Source organism: Calidris pugnax, unplaced genomic scaffold (genome assembly GCF_001431845.1).
Source record: "Calidris pugnax isolate Ruff unplaced genomic scaffold, ASM143184v1 scaffold109, whole genome shotgun sequence".
NCBI lineage: Eukaryota > Metazoa > Chordata > Aves > Charadriiformes > Scolopacidae > Calidris > Calidris pugnax.
In genome coordinates this window covers 856,468-876,476 of record NW_015090844.1, presented here as the reverse complement: position 1 = coordinate 876,476, position 20,009 = coordinate 856,468, and the positions used below count along the sequence as shown (strand labels likewise).

Genomic DNA, 20,009 nt, shown 5'->3' with positions numbered 1-20,009 from the left:
CTGCCGCTCTCCCCCGGCGTGCGGGGGAGGGGGGGGAGAGCGGGAGAGACGGTCCGCCATATTTCTGCCTCACCACGCCCGCGGAGCCGAGCCATTGAAAAGCCGGGCGAGCCCGGCCCCTGCCTGCTTCCTCGCCTCCTCTTCCTCCCGGGTGGCTCCTCGCCGCCCGCCTCCTCTCCCGTCCTTACTGGCAGGGCCGGGGCGAGCCGCGGCAGGGCTTCGGCAGCGGCTCTGCCGGCCAGAGGGGGCCATCGGCCGCCCCGCCGCCGGGCCGGGAAGGAGGGTCGGCCGTGAGGAAGCGCTTCCCGGCGGGAAGCGCTCTCTCCCACCCCGCAGGAACCGGGTTGCCGCTCCGGAGCGGCGGGGGAATGCGTGTGTGCGGCCGGTGGGGGAGGGATTAGCGGGCATTAACGTTTCCACAGGGGGTGGGGTGGTGCTGTCGGAGGGCGGTGGGGGTATCGTCCGCCAGGGACACTCGGGGACCGCGTCGGCTGCGGGCGGTGGCGAGGGAAGGGGAGCGGCTGGGCGATGGGCGGCTGGGGCGAGCGGCTGGGCTGGGTAGCGCCGCTGCCGCCGCGGTGGATGTTTCCATGTTGTTTGGTGCGTGATTTAGAGGAGAGGAGAGGAGGATTTGGCGGGTTTTTTTTTTTTTTTTTTTTTCCTTTTTTTTTTTTTTTTTCTTGCCTCTCCTCTCTCTCTCTCTCTCTCCTCTCCTCGCCCCTGTGTGGCATCGAGGCGGCTGCCTGCGCTCGCCCTGCGGGGGCTCCCGGGCAAGAGAGCGCCTGTGCCCACCCCCCCCCGGGGCCCGGTGCGGCGGCGGCGGGGTGCGTGTGTGCGAGGCGCGGGGTGCGTGCGCGGTTTTAGGGGGGGTGGGGGTTGTGTCTGAACCGGTTAGGAAGAATGACTCTGGAGTCCATCATGGCGTGCTGCCTGAGCGAGGAAGCCAAGGAAGCCCGGCGGATCAACGACGAGATCGAGCGGCAGCTGCGCCGGGACAAGCGGGACGCCCGCCGGGAGCTGAAGCTGCTGCTGCTGGGTGAGTGAGTGAGCGAGAGCCTGTGTGCCGCCCGCCCCGGCCCGGCCGCCTCGCCTCGGGCCGCCGCCGGGCACGCACGCCCCAGGTGCCGCCGGGGCTGCAGCCCAGGCTCCGCCGCCGCCCCGGGCTCCCTCCGCCGCGGCGGCGGGGCCGGCTGGGCCCCTCTCCACCCCGGGCAGGGGAGCCGCCGCGGCGCGGTGAGTGTGTGTTGGTGTGTGTGTGTGCCCGCCGGTGGCTGCGGGTGGGCTCGGTGTGGAGAGACGGGGTTGGAAAACAGCCTTCCAAAATGGAGAGGGGAAGGGATGGGCGGGTGAGTGAGGGGGTGCGAGGGGAAAAGTGGGGGAGGGGGGCAAATGTCGTCGTCGGTGTGTGTAGGAGAGGGATGGCGAGGAAGAGGATTGAGGAAGGGGGGCTCGCAGGGGGAGTTGCTGTGCGGAGGGAGGGATGGCGGCGGGTTTAATATGCATTGTTCTGAGCGCCTCGGGAAGGCTCTTGGCTCCCTGTTTGCATTTTTCCCTGTGATTTTTTAGTTAAAGAGGTAAACTGGGGTAAGGGGCTTATGCTGAGATTGTAGACCGGTTTTTTGGGGGGAGAGGGGGGGAAAAAACAACCAACCCCGAAACAAAACGAGGGGAGCCGTAAAGCCCCAGATGCACACACGAAGCTGAGGAGTAGCCTGAAGTATGCAGGAGGATGACAGGATCTTTAATACCTTTGGAATCCACCCACTGGTCAGGAAATAAAATATATTATATCATTCCTCTTTAGTTAAAACAGGTTGTTATTTTGGAGCCGCAAGTATGCAGAGGCACTGTTTACTGTAACAGAAATTCGGCTTGTGTTAAAAACAAGCCTTTTTGGATTAAAACGCCTCTCTCCGTATCCAGCGTGCTCTACTATGTTGTGTAGCTCCTGTGGTGATACGGCTTCTGCATGGGACTCACAGGCCTTGAAATATGTCTGCACCACTGTCTGGTGTGTGGATGGAGCAGGGAGGCTCCAAGTGGACGTGGGATGTTTATGCTGAAGATTTTTGTCATGGGTCATGTATATGAAAGTAGTGATTTATACTGGGGGTGTAAACTGCCTTTTCAATGAAGTAATGAGAGTTAAAAGGAAAAGTCAGAATACGCTTTAGTGCTTCCATACGAATATGCCGTTTCCTGCAGCTTGTTGTCTGGTATGGAGAAAAGTGTTGGGATCCTTAACTGGTGTGGGAAAGGAGTGGTGGAGACAGATGCAGCACTCCCAGTAATAACATTCTATCTCATTTTGCTTGATGGAAGTGCATGTTGTGACTTTTTCAAGATTCACAAGGAAGATAAAATATATTTTAGATAGTTTGCTTAATTTTATGGATGCTTAAGTATAATTATTTAGTGATGCACATTTGCTTCAGGAGAGGCAGTTGGCATATTTGAGTTGTTACTCTGGTCCAAATTGTTTCTCTGTTTTCCTGATTTTTCTTGTGGTTGTGCTAAAGGCTTCCCCCGAGTTTTCAAAAATGTATGAAATTTAACTGAGTGAGACCAATATATGTCCCAGAGAAGGAATTTAGAGATCCACTTCTACAGTCAGTAGTGCGGGACTTGTACTGCTTTGCAAGGTCCTGCCACTGAAGTGTAGGAGGGGGTAGGTGGTGGTAGATTGGGGTCCAGTTGTGTCATTGCTTTGGACCAAATGGGACGTGGTGACCTGAGGGAGAAAGGGGAGAAGCCGACCCATAGGAAGCTTTGTGGGAAAACTCTCTTGTGTGCCTATATGAAATGTTTTGGCATTCATCAGCATCAGTGCAAACCCACACTTGTGGAGGCATAAGCATGATGTACTTGGGACCAAGAGCAGTGGATGTTCAGCTGCTCATACTTAATAGTATATCTGTATGCTTGGGTAGTGAAACCACTACAGAATAGTTACTCATGGACACATTTTTTGGTCTTAGGTTTTATCAACAGCCTCTGTCCTGCATTTGTGTGCATGTGCAGCTATTTGGATTAACACTTAATATCTCATCTTGTAAAATGCAGTATAGTGGTGAACCACTGTTGGAGTTGTGGGATTGGGTAGAGATTCAAGTTTCAATTTATAAACAAATTTTGAGGAAAACTTTTTTATGAGTGGGTTTATTTTAGGTGTCTGACAGCACTTTTTTTCAGTCACTCTCACTGTTTCTCTAGCCTAGGCAGTTGCTCAGTTATTAAGTTTTTGTTGTTTGTGTGGGTCATTCACATGGTTATGAGACAGACAAAACCATTTTAGAATAGAAACATCATTAAAAATCGTGAGGCTGGTAACACGAAACTCATCTGAAATTGCTTAAAAATAATCCTTTTTTTTTTTTTAAATTTAATAGACCCTTACTATGCCATTACATGTCTTTCCCCCCCCTGAAAACTTAAATTACTAGTGTTGCTTTATTTTATGTGGACGTAGACAAACGTGGCTTTGTGTTTGGTTTTGGGTTTGTTTTCTGCTTTTTTTCAGAAGTGCCAACTTTTTAGTCCCACTTTGTAAAGTGTTGTGGGACTTAAAAGCCTAAGTAGGTTAAAGGCTTTTGAATATGGGACTGAAGCATATCCTCTGGAAACTCATAAGGAGAGTACTAGTGCAGTTTAAGCTGAGCCATGTTAATTCACCATGCATGTTCTTCAGATTTGTTAAGAGTGCAAAGTGAAAGGTATTATTAACTCAGGGGGTTTCAAGGCACAAATAAGCATATCTCTGCCAGATTGTTTTCTTAAATTTGCTTAAAAATTAGACATACGTACAAATGCATATATGTAGCAAATATAAAGGAAAAAAATAACGTGTGTGGATCAGAAGAGGAGGTTTTTCCGCCTTATCTCAGGGGAGATACAGTGCTTCCTTGCACAGTGAGTTAATTTCCTCCTCACAGTTACTGTGTGACAGACACACAAACTCACTTGCCATGCTCTGTACACCCTCTTTGTATATTAATGATGATACCATGTTATTATTCACGGGATCAAGGAGTGTAAAATTATTCACGGGATCAAGGAGTGTAAAATCACAGGTCATTTATGGAAAACTTTTACTGTGTGCTAAGATTATTTTTAAGTGTTAGTTTAAAAACAAACCCTCTCTGTGATTAAGCCTTAAAATACCGCTTTTTTGTACTTTTTTGTACATCATTGCTTAATTTTTGGAACAGATTAGAACTGGACAAAGTATTTTTTTACTATTGTAATTTTGAGGAGCGAGAATTCAGAAATAAGCACTGAAGCATATTACAAAGACATAGTAGTAGTTTGGCTAGCTCTACTTGGCTGTAATGTTTAAGGCACTTTGGAGCAAATTCAGTCTTCCACTGAATTTGGTTTTACTCTCATGTATTTTCCATATTCTTCTGGATTTCATTACTGCTGAACACTTTGTAAAATCGTATGATTGTTCTCTAGAGCTTACAGTTGTTAACATCCATCCATTGTTTGCTGTTAGCTGTAAAAACACATACATTGTTTTTATAAATGGGAAAAAACCCAGGTGTTTTAATGTTCTATTTTGCTGTATGCCAAACAAAATGTACAGTGTTCTGCATGCTTGCATTTTAAGCGTGTATGTACCTATTCATTGTTAAGTGGTAAGAGCCATGTGTTCTAGTTCTTATGTGTATTGTTTTGCCTGTCATCCGTGGAAATTTTTCATGGTCTCAGAAAGCAGCTCTTGGGTTTGTGTGATAAGCTGTAGCCCTAAACTTTAAATCCTGGATGTCTTCTGCCCATGCAGTCTATATTTTTATGTTATACACTGTTTTCTCAGTGCAAAATGCCTTGAGTATCTAAGAAAATAATCTGGCATTATCATGCTCGCTGGTTGGCTATGCCTACTAATTTATAAACCTTGGTCAAATTAAGTGCTGGAGATGTGTGGCAGCGCTTGCTATTTTGTGACGTGTTGTATGGTTCTGTCATGTGCAAAATGTGTTTTTTAAGGGGTAGGTGTTTCTTATATTTGAGGTGGTAGATGTGTCGGTGAAGAGAGCTGCCTGATGTGAGTGTCCTTTTGTTCTCTATGTGCTACCAGAGGAAACAGGTGGAAGATAAGCCATTTGAGTTAGCATGAAAGGCAACCAGTCTTAATGCGGAGAAGTACTTTTGAACATAAGGTGAATATCCAGCAAGCATGCAGTGTATATATGTGTTTATTTTCTTAACACCTATGTCAGCTGAATTAAAGATTTACATGCAGAACTTGGTGAATTAGGAAAGACAGTTTATCTGTGGATAAGCTGAAGAGGAAGTGGGTCTATTAAGCCAACAATAGAGTACAGTGGTTTTATGTAACTTTTTCTTCAGCTACAGAAACACGCAGGCTTCCTTATTTTTCTTGTAACTTATATTTGTATCAGTCTGTCTTGCTTACACTGATAATTTTAGGTAGTTACCACAGTACTTATTTTCAACTGTAAAATGAACAAATAGTTAACATATATCTTGATTTTTTGTTGTAACTAGATTGGTAAGTAACTCTTACTTAGCAGAAGCTGTCTAAGGAAATATAATTAAATTCTGGATGCAAAACATCTTTATATATTCTAATTTGGACTTAAATGTCCATTTATAAAATCAATTTTTTTTGGAGAAAAATACAAATCATCATTTGGGTATGTGTGATAACCTACAAAACCCATATATTTAGAAAATGTTTAAGAACATATTTAGTTTTGATGTGTCATGAAGGGATATTTTGCTTGCAGGCATTAAAAGGGGTTTGTTGCTGCTTTGGTTTTACTTTTCTAGAAGCAATCTTGGCCCACTGAAGTTAATACGAACTAGCTGAGGGCCTGATCAGTCAAAGAATTTTGGCTAATTCAACTTTATTCATATGTCAAAGAGCTAAGTAACCCCAAATTTTGTCAGACTTTCGGCAAATAGTATTGAATTAGTGCAGAAGTGAAACGTATATGTTGAGCAGAACATTCTCTTGAGAATGGACATTTGAGTGTATGCTGCAAAGTTAAGAAATATTTCTGCTTTTTTTAGGCTGTGTCAGATTATTTTTTGTTGGTGTATAATGGGAGTTTCACAGGGAAAAGCATTTCTTTTTAAATAATATGACAATCTCTGTGAAATTAATCCCAGGAAGGTGTGACATATCATTATAAGGTAGATGTGTGATTAATGGTAATTGTCTTTGTTGCAGTAATACTGGGCATTTTTTCTTGCCCCGCTGAATGGTGCAAGACTCAGGAAAGATCTTTTCTTGCACTCAAATGCTACTATGTATGAACAGCTGTTATTAATAAAATTATGGAAGTTTGTCAGCATTCACCTTTTATTTTTACTAATTGTAAAACCTCTGACTGGCAAGAAGGAAGAGCAGGAAAGCAATACAAAACCAAAGAAGAATTACAATGTAGGAAGTACTAGGAAACCATATACGTGGTGATGTTAGCATCAAAGAAGGAAGCATTTAGCAGAGTAAGTATTGTTAACTCTGTGCAAAGAAGTTAGATGCTTAACACTGGAGGGCACGAGTCTAAGAGGTACCATGGTTTTAGAAGTTAAGTTTTGGAAATTACTGGGGGAGTTCCAGGGCCAGCACAAATGGTTTTCTTTCAAGCTAAGTTAAAGATTAAATCTTAAATGTTCCGAAAGCATACTGTTCCCCAATAAATAATGTTGATAGAGAGACTAAACTGAAGGGTGATTGTCTATAGATTTTTGTTCTTTGTGGGTTTTTAAAGGAAAAATGGCATGGAATAATCAAACCACTTAATTTGCACACTGTGCTTAGTGCTTTAGTGGTATATAGAGTTTTATCCCAAAACCCCTTTGCAGGTGCAGTTGCCAACAGCAAAGTGCTGTTGTTGATTTCATTCTGCATTTGAGAAGGTGGAGTGGCTATTCCAGAAACAATAATAAAACCCACCAAACAGGATTTCTCCTCTGTCGATCCATTCAGGCAGAATCATCCAGCGGACTACTGATGGCAGCAATACAGTTTAGGCAAGCCCCACTGAGGTGGTTCAGTTCGTGTTTCTCTGAAGAGAAGATGGTGTGCAATATCTGCGTAGCTTGAATAAAGCAGCAGAATATCAGCAAGTTTCTGAAAGTGAACAAGCCCTACTGGTTCAGTAAATTAAAAAGATAGAGGCTGAATCACTGTTGCCTTTGCACAGCTGAGCTGTGTATTGACATCTTCATCTCCCACCTGTGTTGTTTGTAAGTTAGGTTGACCTGCTCTAATTGTAGGAGAAGCATCTGTTGGGAATGGGACTAGACAGTTTTGTCTCAGAGAAAATAAATGGATTAAATGTCCTGTCCTCATTGCTTATCTATGCCTTTTGTTTTGTATCTAGGAGAATGCCATCATGGCCCTTGTCAAAATGCTTTGGTACTCAGCCCCATTATCATTGTTTTTCCCCAAGGGAAATTGTGGAAGGGCCAGTCAGCATTTGAAATACCTTATATTCCTTTTTTTGGCTTCTCCCCTCTGAAGAGATCAATGCAGTTAGGTTCCTTAACTCTTTTGAAGTTAATGTAAAATAACACCTTTAATCTCGGTAAGTATCCCGTAATGTGGATCAGAAGACCTTTTTTTCCAGATGGGGTTAGCCACCTTCAAGTGAAATCCAAGGTAAGAGCTTAGGTTTACTACTCTGTAGGAACTTGGTGTAATTGGATGTGATGGAAGCCCAACCTGTTATAGATTCTTTCAGGAAACAGGAATCAAAGTTTAAAAAGTACTGATTTAGTTATGACATAGCCATGATATCAACCAAAAGAAATCTTCTTGATCATATTTTTATAAACTGAGGTACTAAGTAATGAATATGTCTTAGGTATGGTTTTTTTTTTATAGTATGTATAAACTTTAGATTTTACAGTATTTGCTTTAATGGCACAGAATAGACGTTATTGCCTAGCCTTTTTAGTGTGTCTGTCACTGTACCTGGGCTGTATGCTTACTGGTTGCTAGCATCCCGCTTTTTGGTCCTTGGCTAATTCGTTGAGCTGCAAACTCAAACAAATAATCTTTGGCAAGAATCCTTGTACTGAGTGAGAACATTTTTGTAAGTTAAGGGCAGTTGCTTTTCTCTCCTTGTGCTATGAACCCATCACAGGAGAGTTTTTAACTCTTAAGTCTTCAATGCTAATGTTAATTATCTTGCTTATATTAGAGGATATTGGAAAAGAATACCAAAAGCTATTCCAGTCCATGTTTCTGGGTGAATAGAGTCAGCCAGAAAGTCACACAGAAGGTTTCTGTAGCAGCAACTGCGAACTTACAAGGCTAGAAAAACTCAAAACGCATAGAAGTTGGGAAAGATGCCATAATTCCTTGTGCTTTTAGGAACTGTTCAGCCTTGGAAAAGTGAGGATCAAATATGGAATACTTGTTTTACTGTGGTACTAGATTTACTAAGCACTATATGTGCCACTTCATCTCATAGACCAGAACAGTAAAAGCAATGGAAATTAACTGCTGAAAACTAAAGGCATTGTTCATGTCTCTTCAACAGATTCTTATAAAGCTATCCAAGTACTTGGGCGATTTGATGTTTGGCCATTTGGAGTGTGTTGTCTAGATGGCATTAAAATCAATGTTTATGTTCATAGTGAAAAACTGACAAAGGTGATCTGCAAAAAGGAACAATAACCAAAGCCAACAACAGAAGAGCTTCCCAAAATACTCCTTTGTTACAAGCATAATTTGTTTTAACTCATTTGATCTTCTGTGAAAGAAAATAATGATTCTTGCAATGCTTCTCACTTCTACTTCTTTGTTTGTTTATAAAAAGGAAATAATAGTAGCCTAGAAACTGAGAAGTTGTATGATTGTGCTGGGGGGAAAAAGCCCAAAGAATAAAACACATGGTCTTACATGCATATTTAAGTAGCTCTGGTTAGATTCACTTTTGCTCCTTTTTGTTTCACGTTTGTGTGTTGCTGGAACCTGACACTTCAGAAGTATTTTCAAAAAGGGTGACAATCTTCATGCCAATTTAGTCTCTCCTGTCCTGAGGCTGCCAGTTTTTATTAGGGGTGGTTATGATACATGCACTCGGTCATCACTAACAATGACGAGATCGGTAGCTTATCTCAGAGTGTAGGGCAGCAAGCAGCTGTCTGCCTGACTTTTGAACGCTGCTGACCTGGCCCATTACTGAAAGAGAGATTTAGAGATCAAAGTCCCTTTATCTCATTACCATTCCCCTAATCCATCAAGTCTCCTTTTAAGTGAATTTCTGTGGGTGATTTTAATCTGGGAAGTTACAGGTGTTGGACATTACACCCAAATGATATAATGTTAATCCCCTATCCCACGCTTCTGATGCGAAGCTTTTTTTAATCCCCAAGATGGGGAAACATCTTTGGCAATGTTATAACTCAAGCCAAAACTCAGGCTATAACTTTGTATTAGCCTTAAGATCACGGAACGGATCCTCTAGGTATGTTGAAACATATGGGAGATGATTAGAGACAGTCAGTGTGGCTTCACCAAGGACAAATTGTGCCCGGCTAATGTAGTAGCCTTCTGTGATGGAGTAATTGCATCAGTAGACAAAGGAAAAGCTACAGATGTCATCTGTCTAGGCTTCTGTAAGACCTTTGGTATGGTCCCTCACAACATTGATAAATTGGAGAGATAGATGGACTGTTAGATGGCTGCATCCATAGAGTTACAGTGAATGGCTTAATGTCCAAGTGGAAACAAGTAATGAGTGGTGTCCCTTAAGGGATCACACTGCTTAATATCTTCATTATGACACAGACAGTGGGACTGAGTTGCATCTTATCTTGGTGTCATCTGAAAATTTGCTGAGGGTGCAGTGGGAGGTCCTGCCCCTGGGTCGGGGCAATCCCCGATATCATTACAGACTGAGGAATGAATGGATTGCGAGCAGACCTGTGGAGAAGGGCTTGGAGGGTAGTGGTGAATGAAAAGCTGGACATGAGCTAGCAATGTGTGGGTGGTGAGACGCTGGAACAGGTTGCCCAGGGAAGCTGTGGATGCCCCATCCCTGGAAGTGTTCAAGGCCAGGCTGGATGGGGCCTTGAGCAACCTGCTCAAGTGGGAGGTGTCCCTGCCCATGGCAGGGGGTTTGGAACTGGATGATCTTTGAGGTCCCTTCCAACTCTAACCATTCTATGATTCTATGAATGCAGCCCAGAAGGACAATTGTATCCTGGGCTGTGTCAAAAGAAATGTGGCTGGCAGGTTGAGGCAAGTGATTCTACACCTCTGGTCTGGTGAGACCACACCTGGAGTACTGCATCCAGCTCTGGGGTGCCCAGTACAAGATAGCCATGGACCTACCGGAGTGAGTCTGGAGGAGGGTTACAAAAATTACGAGAGGGCTGGAGCATCTCTCCCATGAGGACAGGCTAAGAGAGTTGGGGTTGTTTAGCTTGGGGAAGACAAGGCTCTGGGGAGACCTTACTGTGGATTTTCAGTATGCAAAAGGGGTGTATAAGAAAGACAGTCACTGTTTATCTCAGCATTGAAATGGGAAATAAACTAAAGAACATAATAAGCATTTACTCTCATCCATGAAAAGATGGATTTCAGTTAGATTACTGTTTCTCCTGTTTAGCAGCTGATTTTATAGAATGGCAGAACAGACAATTTAGGAGTAAATTTGCTTTAATCACAATGTGAAATTGAATATTTTCTACGAACAGTACTAAGAGATTCGTTTGAACTACTGAATTTGAATAAATTGACTAATAGCATGTTTGATGTAATTCTGCTGTTAGCATCAGTATTATTTTACTTTTAAAGATGACTTGGCTTGTGACCATTTAAGCTTGGGTCTTAATACCATCTGTGATCATAGGAATCTAAAAACATTCTTTGTCCAGAGTAATTTTTGTTCTCTTGGGGTTTATTTACTTAATTCCATTCATTTTTGCTTCTTATCTGCAAGACATGATAGTAATGAATTCTGATTCACTGTGGTTTTGTTCTGTGTTTAGCTGTACAACAGAGTAAGACACTACTATTAATTATTAAATCGAGTTAGGGTTAAGAACTAGACTTACAATAATATCTAAAGATTTTAGCCTTTGAACCAAAACCAGATAAACAACATGAACAGAATTTGCTAATAGCCTAATTATGGCTCTACTCCCAATGACAAATGCGAACCTCTGACATTGAACAGTGAAGTTAATATGTACACCTTTAAGTTGTTTCCCTTGAAGAAATTTCTGACACAAGCATTCTATGTGTAATGGCATTCTTGTGCTTGTATTTTTTGTTGTTGCTATTGTAATTTACAGCCATGTCAGTTTTGTTAATGCAGTTTTAATTTGAAAATACTCAGAAAATACTTTGGCTGAATCCTTTGATTTACAGGCTTTCTTGGTCTACAGTTTGTAGTAAAGCAGCATAGTATTTAAGTTTTTACACTGCATTTTTTTGTCTGTGGAATTTTCCTATTAAATAATTTAAAACCAGTAAACAGGAGAAGATACATGGCTTTTGTTTAAAAATATAAAAGAAGGTGGGGTCATCGGTGGTAATTGTGCAACATTGCTGTATCTATGACTGGTCGAGTTGTTAGGGCACATTCTTAAGTTTAAATGGCTTACAAGAAAGGAAGAAACCACCATGACAGTACTTCATAATGCTTTTTCTTTATATTTTAGTTATTTGTATCTCCAAGGAGTGACAGTGTTTTCTGTAATAATCCATAGCTAGAGAAACAGGTCATCACCTTCAGTGACAGTGTGTTTTATTTGTGTTGTTTACATGATACCAAGGTACTTCTGCATAGTGACACACAATTTTCCAATATCTTCCCTTTTTTTTTGGTGGGACTTCTTAAGTACACGGCCAAAACTCTGGAAAGTGTTCAGAACAGAGCCATAAGCAAGACAAATGTTATTTCTTGATTTTTTACTATATCTGTTTTCTTTAAAACAATATTTCAAGCTACCAATCTAGACTGTAGTTTGGATATAGTGACATTAATTGTATATATCATTGTAGTGAAGTACACAAACTAAAATAACTTCACTACTCATGGTTTAAATTCACCATCTTCTTGAACATCAACTTGATAACAGCTTGAAGGACAGAAAAAAGGTATTCCAGTATTACCTGCTTGTGGCACAGTCTGGATGGGTCATAGTTCAATCCTAACTTTGTAACTGAGGGTGGATTTTCTAATCCTTTAATCATTCTCATAGCTGTCTTTCAGCTTCTTTCCAACTCTTCAGCATCATTTCTGAAGTACAGACAATGAAAACTGAGCACTGATGTGTATGTACTTTCAATTACAAGTGCAGGAGTAAAATTGCTCTTTTGCTAGTTGGGATACTACAGTCGAGGTGTGCTTAAGGAGTGCAGCAGCCTTCTGAGCCATGGCATTAAACTATTTGTGTTTAGGTGACTATCTGCTGTAACTGAAATACTCTTCCAAATAATTGATCTTCAGGGTTCATTTGTTCATTATTTGACAAGCTTACATTTAACAGTATTCAGATGCACAGTCTTCACCTGTTTTTGGTTTACAGGTTATTCTGATAACTTTTCAGCATCCTAATTCTCAACAGACCAGACCACAGCTTTTCTGTCACCTACAAGTACTCTCAGTAATAACTTTGTTTTTATTCTATCTGACAGATTAGATAAATTTAAGTTTCTTACCCTGATCTTAATATTGCTGGGAACAGACAGCTGCCTGTTGAGGGCTTTCACCTATGTAATTTAATATTTACTGTTTAAACAACTGTTACTTAATGCATTATATGTTGGTTTGTTGTATTAAACATCAGTTGCTTAGCAGATGCCTAGATCCTCAAAACCACTGACTTTGTATAGCAAACTGTCTGAAATGTTGTAGCTGCATAGCTCTTGGTATGCACTCTTTTTCCCTCACTCCTTTCCGATCCTCTGGGTGATATTTCAGGAGTTACAAGGCACGGATGACTTCCTAGCCAGCCCTTCTAAAATTCGTTGATAAGGGGTGGGTGTCTGGACCTGCTGAGTGACAATGTTCTGACTTTAGTAAATCCTCTGTAACGTTTATCTGCAGTGGGTGCTAGAGTGGAAACTCTTACCACTGCAAATGTGGCCTGTGTTTCTCTATAAACAAACCAGAAATATTTGCAAATTATGTATGGGTTTTCCATATTAATAAATATTAAATGTTCTACGACAGCAGTTTACTGAGGGACAAATGTGGTTTTAAGTGTTGTGTGATTACAAAAAAAAAGGTGAAGTCTCGTGGAGCCCTGGAGTTCTCCATTTGAGTCTTTCTATTAACACTTTGTGAAATTTCCCAAGTTTTGGCTTACCTATTCCAGTTTTCTCCTTTTATCTGCCCCCCTATCCAGGCTGCTTTTATTATTCCTAATTTTTCCTTTTTTGTATAATTGAAGCTTTCTAGTCTATTTCATAAAATGTCCTGAAGTGACTCCCAGTTGTTGTTTTGAATCTAAATCCTGGTATTTACGCTTGTAATTCTGTCAGCTTTTGCTGAAGTAACTCTCATGAAACATAATGGTACCTGTAACATACCTTTACTACTATGACTCTGTTTACAATAGCAAACGATACCAAGTTGTAATCCCATGCTCCCATAGTTACTTTTGACTGTAGTTCTGCCACATTTTCTTTTTCTTAAGAAGTGTTTCTGTGCAGTGCTCTTCTGGTTTAGAATTTACAGTTTGTAAACATGCAGAAATGCAAAGGTAATCTGCTTGAGACCTTTAGATGGCCCTGGCAGATTATAACTCCTTCCCTTTTGATTAAAGTGTTCAAGTAGCCTCAATCAGTTGTCTGTCACATTAGTCGTCTGCCACAGCAGCAACTTTTGTTTCAGTTTTTCTGTTAGATTTCAAACCAAAAATATTAAAGATCACTGGCTGCAAGCCAATTCTGAAGTATAAAAGAAGCTAATCACTGAACTTTGACTTGAGTAAATCTTTGCTTCACTTGCGCCTCTGTCTTCAAATCTACACCTGTAGATCAGCAATTCTTTGGGTGTATCACCTAGGCATCTAGGATGTTTGTACAAACAGCTTAATTTCTACATTTAATTCAATTATTCTTTTAATTTAAATGTTATTCTGATTTTTCTGCTAAATAAGTGTACTTCCTTACCCCATTCTTCATTTTCAATAGTGCAACAATACTCTGACCTTTCTGGCCAGCCTGCCTTTCTGAATGTTTTTCCTCCTTTTCTAACAGTGAAAACTGTCCAAGCTCTGTAACTTCATTTTCCACAGAAATCCAGTGATTAGTCCCCAGAAGAAAACTCTGTAATGTATTCTTTACCTGTCCAGGAGTTTGCCGCTAGGTTGTTCTGTTTTCTTCTAGTATGAAACAGAAATGTTGTTCAAGCTAAGCGTCAGGTTAATAAGTGTGGGGTGTTTACATATTTACAATTTGCGAGACTCAGAATAATTTGTCTTATGGATTGTCATTTAGGCTGTCATTATTTCTGCTCAATACAGTTGAGCAAGCTCCTTGATCTATTCGTAGGGACTTGCTTGCATCGGAATAGAGTATGCTCTGATGGAGTAACTATCCCTGCTGTCTGTGCCTACACCTCAGGGTACCTGCAGGCTTCTTGCTTGTACTGCCTGCAGACTGGTTTGTCCACAGTACGGGCATTGTATGACTATATGCTAGTGCTTTTCTGTAAGGGTCAACGCTTGGTGAATGCTGGCAGCAGCTGCTTAGGACTTCTCTGAAACATGAAAACAGATTCAGGTTGCAGCTTGGCTTTAGAGGCCTGCTATATGGAGCTCTGCATCTTCTGCAGAGGGACTCGGTCCATCCTTAGAATCTGGGTGCTCTTTGTTACCAAGGAGGAAGGGGATGTTCCAGGCCTTAAAGGCAGTTGGAAGAGTCTGGAATGCTTACAGGGTAACTTCTCCCATTTACCATCATCTAGCTTTCAGGTTTTTATCAGGTATTTTTCAGGCTTAATCTTGCCAAGATGAGAATTTGAGGCTGATGGGACTACTACTTGTGGAACTGCTTGTCTTATGCATCTGTGTGGACCAGCAGGTTTTTGTGTAACTTTCAGGTGTGCACTGACACAACTGAAGCATGGTCAGGACTTGACTCTGCCCTGACACAAATGCAGCCTGAGCTCCTGTATGCTCTGGAAAAAAAGCTTCTTCATCTAGTAGAGCACTTGGACCTCTTATCATTCTACCCTGTGGGCAGTGAGTTTGACGTCAGGCTTCCTAGTGTACTAGAAGGAGGGATGGAACCTCTGGAGAGAGGGCCAGCAAAACATGCTAAAGATGATGAAGATACTGGAGCATCTCCCATGAGGAAAAGCTGAGAGGGCTGGGACTGTTCAGTCTGGAGAAGAGAAGGCTTGGGAAGGGATCTTACCAATCTACATAAATACGTGAAGGGAGGGTGCAGAAGGACAGAGCTGGGCTCTTTCCAGTGGTGATCAATGGCAGGGGTGAGAGGCAGAGGGCACAAGCTGAAACACTGCTGAACATCAGGGTGTTTTCACTGTGGGGGTGACTGAGCTCTGGCACAGGCTGCCTAGAGAGGTTGTGGGGTCTCCATCTGTAAGAGATACTAAAAAAAAATAAATAATCAAATCTAGACATGGTCCTGGCTAGCTTGTTGTGGATGGCCCTGCTTGAGCAGGGGATTGTACCAGATGACCTCCAAAGGTCCCTTCCAACCTCAACCAGTCTGTGATTATGGGAAGTACAGTGATTGTAGTGTAGCCCCATCTTGCAAATGTAGATCAGCTGTGTCACCAGTGTACCCAGACCTTTAATTAGTGTGGGGGTAATCCCGTGGGATTCGTATTTCACTATGCTGCCACTCACCTGTTGCTTATGGGTGCACAAGGGAATTGTTTTGTAGACACTCCAGTGCCACTGTGACTGGGTACCTGAGGGGAAACCAGTGAAAACCTTAGTTTTGCAGCTCAAAGTCCAGTGGCAGTATGTTAGCATGCTTCCTGGGGAGTAGCTACCTTTGCTGCCTAAGTCTGTCTGGTGGGGAAGACAGCAGGGTACCTTCTTACTCTGGATTGTGGGCTGTGTTGAGTAGTACAGGGCTGTCTTTCAGCTGATCCCTGAAAGGTCTACAGGAGTGAGGCAGGCTGTAGCTTCAAGAAGTTGGGATAGAGTGCACCCTCAGCCAGTTTGCCGACTACGCCAAGCTGTGTGGCACAGTCAACACACTGGAGGGAAGGGATGCCATCCAGAGGTACTGAACAGAGGTGGGCCTGTGCAAACCTCATGAAGTTCAGCCAGGCCAAGTGCAAGGTCCTGCACCTTGGTCATGGCAATCCTAGGCACAAACACAGGTTGGGCAGAGAATGTATTGAGAGCCTTCTTAAGGAGAAGGACTTGAGGGTGTTGGTGGATGAGAAGCTAAACATGAGACGGCAATGTGCACTGGCATCCCAGTGGCATCAAAAGAAGCATAGCCAGCAGGTTGAGGGAGGTGATTCTGCACCTCTACTCTGCTCTCGTGAGATCCCACTTGGGGTACTGTGTCCAGCTCTGGAGTCTTCAACACAGAAGCATGTGGACTTGTTGGAGCAGGTCCAGCAAAGGGCTGTGAAGATGATCAGAGGGCTGGAGCACCTCTCCTGTGAAGACAGGCTGAGACAGTTGGGATTGTTCAGCCTGGAGAAGAAGAGGCTCTGGGGAGATCTTATAGCATCCTTCCAGTACCTGAAAGGGGCCTACAGGAGAGATGGGGAGGGACTTTTCATCAAGGAGTGCAGTGATAGGACGAGGTTTCAAACTGAAAGAGGCCAGATTTACATGAGATAAGAGGAAGAAATTCTTTACTGTGAGAGTGGTGAGACGTTGAAACAGATTCCCCAGAGAAGCTCTGGATGCCCCATCCCTGGAAGTGTTCAAGGCCAGGCTGGATGGGACTTTGAGCAACCTGGTCTAGTGGGAGGAGTCCCTGCCTGTGATATGGGGCTTGGAACTCAATGGTCTTTAAGGCCCCTTCCAACTCTAACCATTCTGTGATTCTAAGTTAACGGTAGGGTTAGGTGCCTGCAGGCCTGATCCAGTGTCAGTACCCCCAGCGATGTCAGCATCATTATGCAAAGTAGGGCAGTTGTGGTTTCAGGGGTTTGGCACATTATTATAAACTAAGTAAACACAGGATTGAAACCTTCCAGCTTGAGTAGACACAGGAGTGTCCTAACACTGTGTGTGAAGTATGTGTGTGATGCTAGCTGTGCGTGTAAGCCCAGACGTCCAGAACCAAAATGTCCTGATAATTGACATTTGGGTGTGGTCACAAACTCAGTTGTTTTGCCCAGTGCTTAGGGGTGCCCTGTCTAGTGCCAGCAAATTCCTTTTGCACAAGACAAATTATTTATAGATTTTAAAAAAAAGTAACAGAAAGAAAAAATACTCTTCTCCTTTCTTCTCAACACTCATCACTAACAGAAGTGTGCTGCAAAGTCAGATTATTTGCAAAGATTAGGGTTAGTCCTCGCTGTGTACATCCATGGAAGAACTAGATGTGAAAGACTGATGGCTCTCTGCAAAGGTGTTGTGCGCCAAATATGTGTTTTCTAAAATAGACACACATAACTTTTAAGACAGGCAGTCTGTCCAGTCAAGGTTACTCTGAGGTCAGATGAAAAGGATGGGTGGTGAGGAAGAGGTGCACAGGCTGCTGGTCTTTAGCCCTGCCCTGCTCAGGGTGCAGACAGGCACCCACTTCCAAAGCGACAGGTAGTCCTACTCCCACTGCTTTATTGTTTTCTTTAGGAACCCCTCTCCTAGCTAGTGTTTAAAGGTAAGCCTGTACCCCATAGCTGACTGGTGTGGTGCACCATGTCTCTAATGTCCCACCTCCAGTACCCTAAAGCGTCTGCTGCCTTAGTGTCCCCTCATGACAGTGATGTCAGGGAGAGTGAAGCATGAGGCTGTGACACACACTGTAGCTCTGCACGCGTTTCCTGTGCTGCTGGGAAGAACTAATGTATTGGTGTGGTTTTACAGTAAAACATCTCATGAAGTTCAGTTCAGGAAAGATGGGACGTGTCAGGCTGCATTGGCATTGGAACCTTGGGCCATCAGTAGGTCTCTCTTTTAATGTAGAACTGCTGCTACCAGTGCTCATGGTCAAGAGTCAGTGAAATCCTTGGGGAGGGCTACACCTCAGCACGTGAGAACCATCAGATAGTCGTGCTCTGCTTTTTGCTGTTACTTTCTAAAACTAGACTTGTGGTTATCCTTTTTTCATAACTCTGTGTGGTGGGGTTTTTTTTTGAGCTCTCAACCTGTAGAATTTCTTTGCATATTGACCTGAAGAAGGAAATGATGGCAGGTTGTTTCCCAGGGTCTCCTTAGATGATTCCAGTAATGGCTATTAGTTGAGGCAGCTGTTTGGGGCTATGCTACTATTTTCTTTCATTTATTTGTGAAAACCAATAAATGAAAGGGGGGCGAAAGCCATTTGAATACTGTGTAATCTTTTTGTCTGTCCTGTCTTAGCAGCCTGCTTTAAATGTACTAAGGCCTTTGCTTTCTGCATGGATTTGTTTTTCAGTCTTACCCATCACCCTGCAGAATATGTATGTTTGAACAAAAAAACCCCAAACAAACAAGAAAACCCACCACACAACAAACCACACAAAAAGCAAGCAAAAACCCTTGTTATGGAAGAGAAGTGCAGAAAACCTCAGAGCTTTTGGTGTATGCTCTTCCTGCAGCCAAGTTAATTTTCCAGTGTACCTTGCTCTATGACAAAGTACCTTGGAGTATCTCAGCTTTCTTTCATTGAGAAGACTTTATGAGGAAATCTAGAAATGAATTTTTGTTTAGGTTTGCAGTTGTAAATGAAGGTTATACTTTCCTACTGTTCTGCCTTCTGACTTAGTTGCCTTGCTAATGAATCCCTTTAGCAGAAGGATAAATTGTTCTCTCCCCAGGTGTTTTTGAAGAAGACCTCCTTGACCAATTGATAATGTAAGTTCCAAAGTTTATTGCCTTCACAGTAATCTTATTCTGAATTTCAGGCAGCCCTTAAAGTCCATCAGCAAGCAAAGTTGATTGTTTTTGTGATAATGCAGATCATTGCAATTCTGTGTTGTGACATAAGTGACACCTAGAAGTATTTCCTCTTTCTTAAGCTAATGATATCTCTGTTACAGTAAGTATTGTGAGGCTTCTTCTCTTCCAGTAATCTCATCATAGTTATAGTTCTAAAAGTTAAATTGCAGAAGAATGCTGGAAATAACACCAGGCTTTATTTCTAGATCAATTAATGAATCCACAATCACCATTATTTCTCAAACAAAATGATGATTCAGGCTGATCTAGGTTTTGGGTTGGTGTTTTTTTTGTTTGCTTTGTAGTGCTTCTGATGCTGTAGATTATCAGGTAATGAGTGCATCTTGCCAACTTTGCTGTTTTTCTGTAATCCACTTAAAATAATCATTACAGTTTGGATACTGCTGCATAATTCTGTTTCTAAATGGTAAGGAGTTTGCCCTCAGCTAAGGACTTTGTGGATTATTATCTTACCTTCAAACAGTAACTTTTCTATTTGCAAAAGTGTCATACTGAAACCAAATTTTTAAGTAGGGGAAGGTGAGAGGCAGGAGACATTAATCTCAAGATGTTGCTGTTCTACCTCTAGCGCATCACACGGTTTATAGACTGAGGTTGAAAAGTGACTGAGGTACCAAAAAGGCAGATTTCAGTTTACATTGGAAATGCTTGCCTAGGAGGAGTAAGCTGTTCATGTCTTATCCAGAACTCCACTAAATGTCTGAACTACGCTTCACATTTAGGTATCTTGGGAACATCTTCTTACAATTTCATAAAAAGTGACTGTTCACAGAAGTAGCTTTTCATTCTTTTCTGTTGTGTGTAGTCAGGTGCTGGTATTTTTGGTGGCATCAGTAGTTCATTTGTTCCAAAAAACCCTTATTGTGAGATTATTTGAATGTGCTGTTATATTTGATCTAAACTATGCAGCCATACTGGTATTTGGAAGTTATTTTGACTAATATTTTTGAATGTAT

General features: G+C 42.3%; 1 protein-coding gene across 1 annotated transcript in view; it reads left to right on the top strand.

Moving 5' to 3' along the window:
* Nucleotides 1-671: 671 nt before the first annotated feature.
* Nucleotides 672-20,009, top strand: part of GNAQ (guanine nucleotide binding protein (G protein), q polypeptide) — a 129,745-nt gene continuing 110,407 nt past the window's right edge. Inside the window, exon 1 of the mRNA XM_014942660.1 lies at nt 672-1,036. Coding sequence (XP_014798146.1) covers nt 901-1,036 — 136 coding nt within the window. The 5' untranslated portion in view covers nt 672-900. The remainder of the gene's footprint in view (nt 1,037-20,009) is intronic.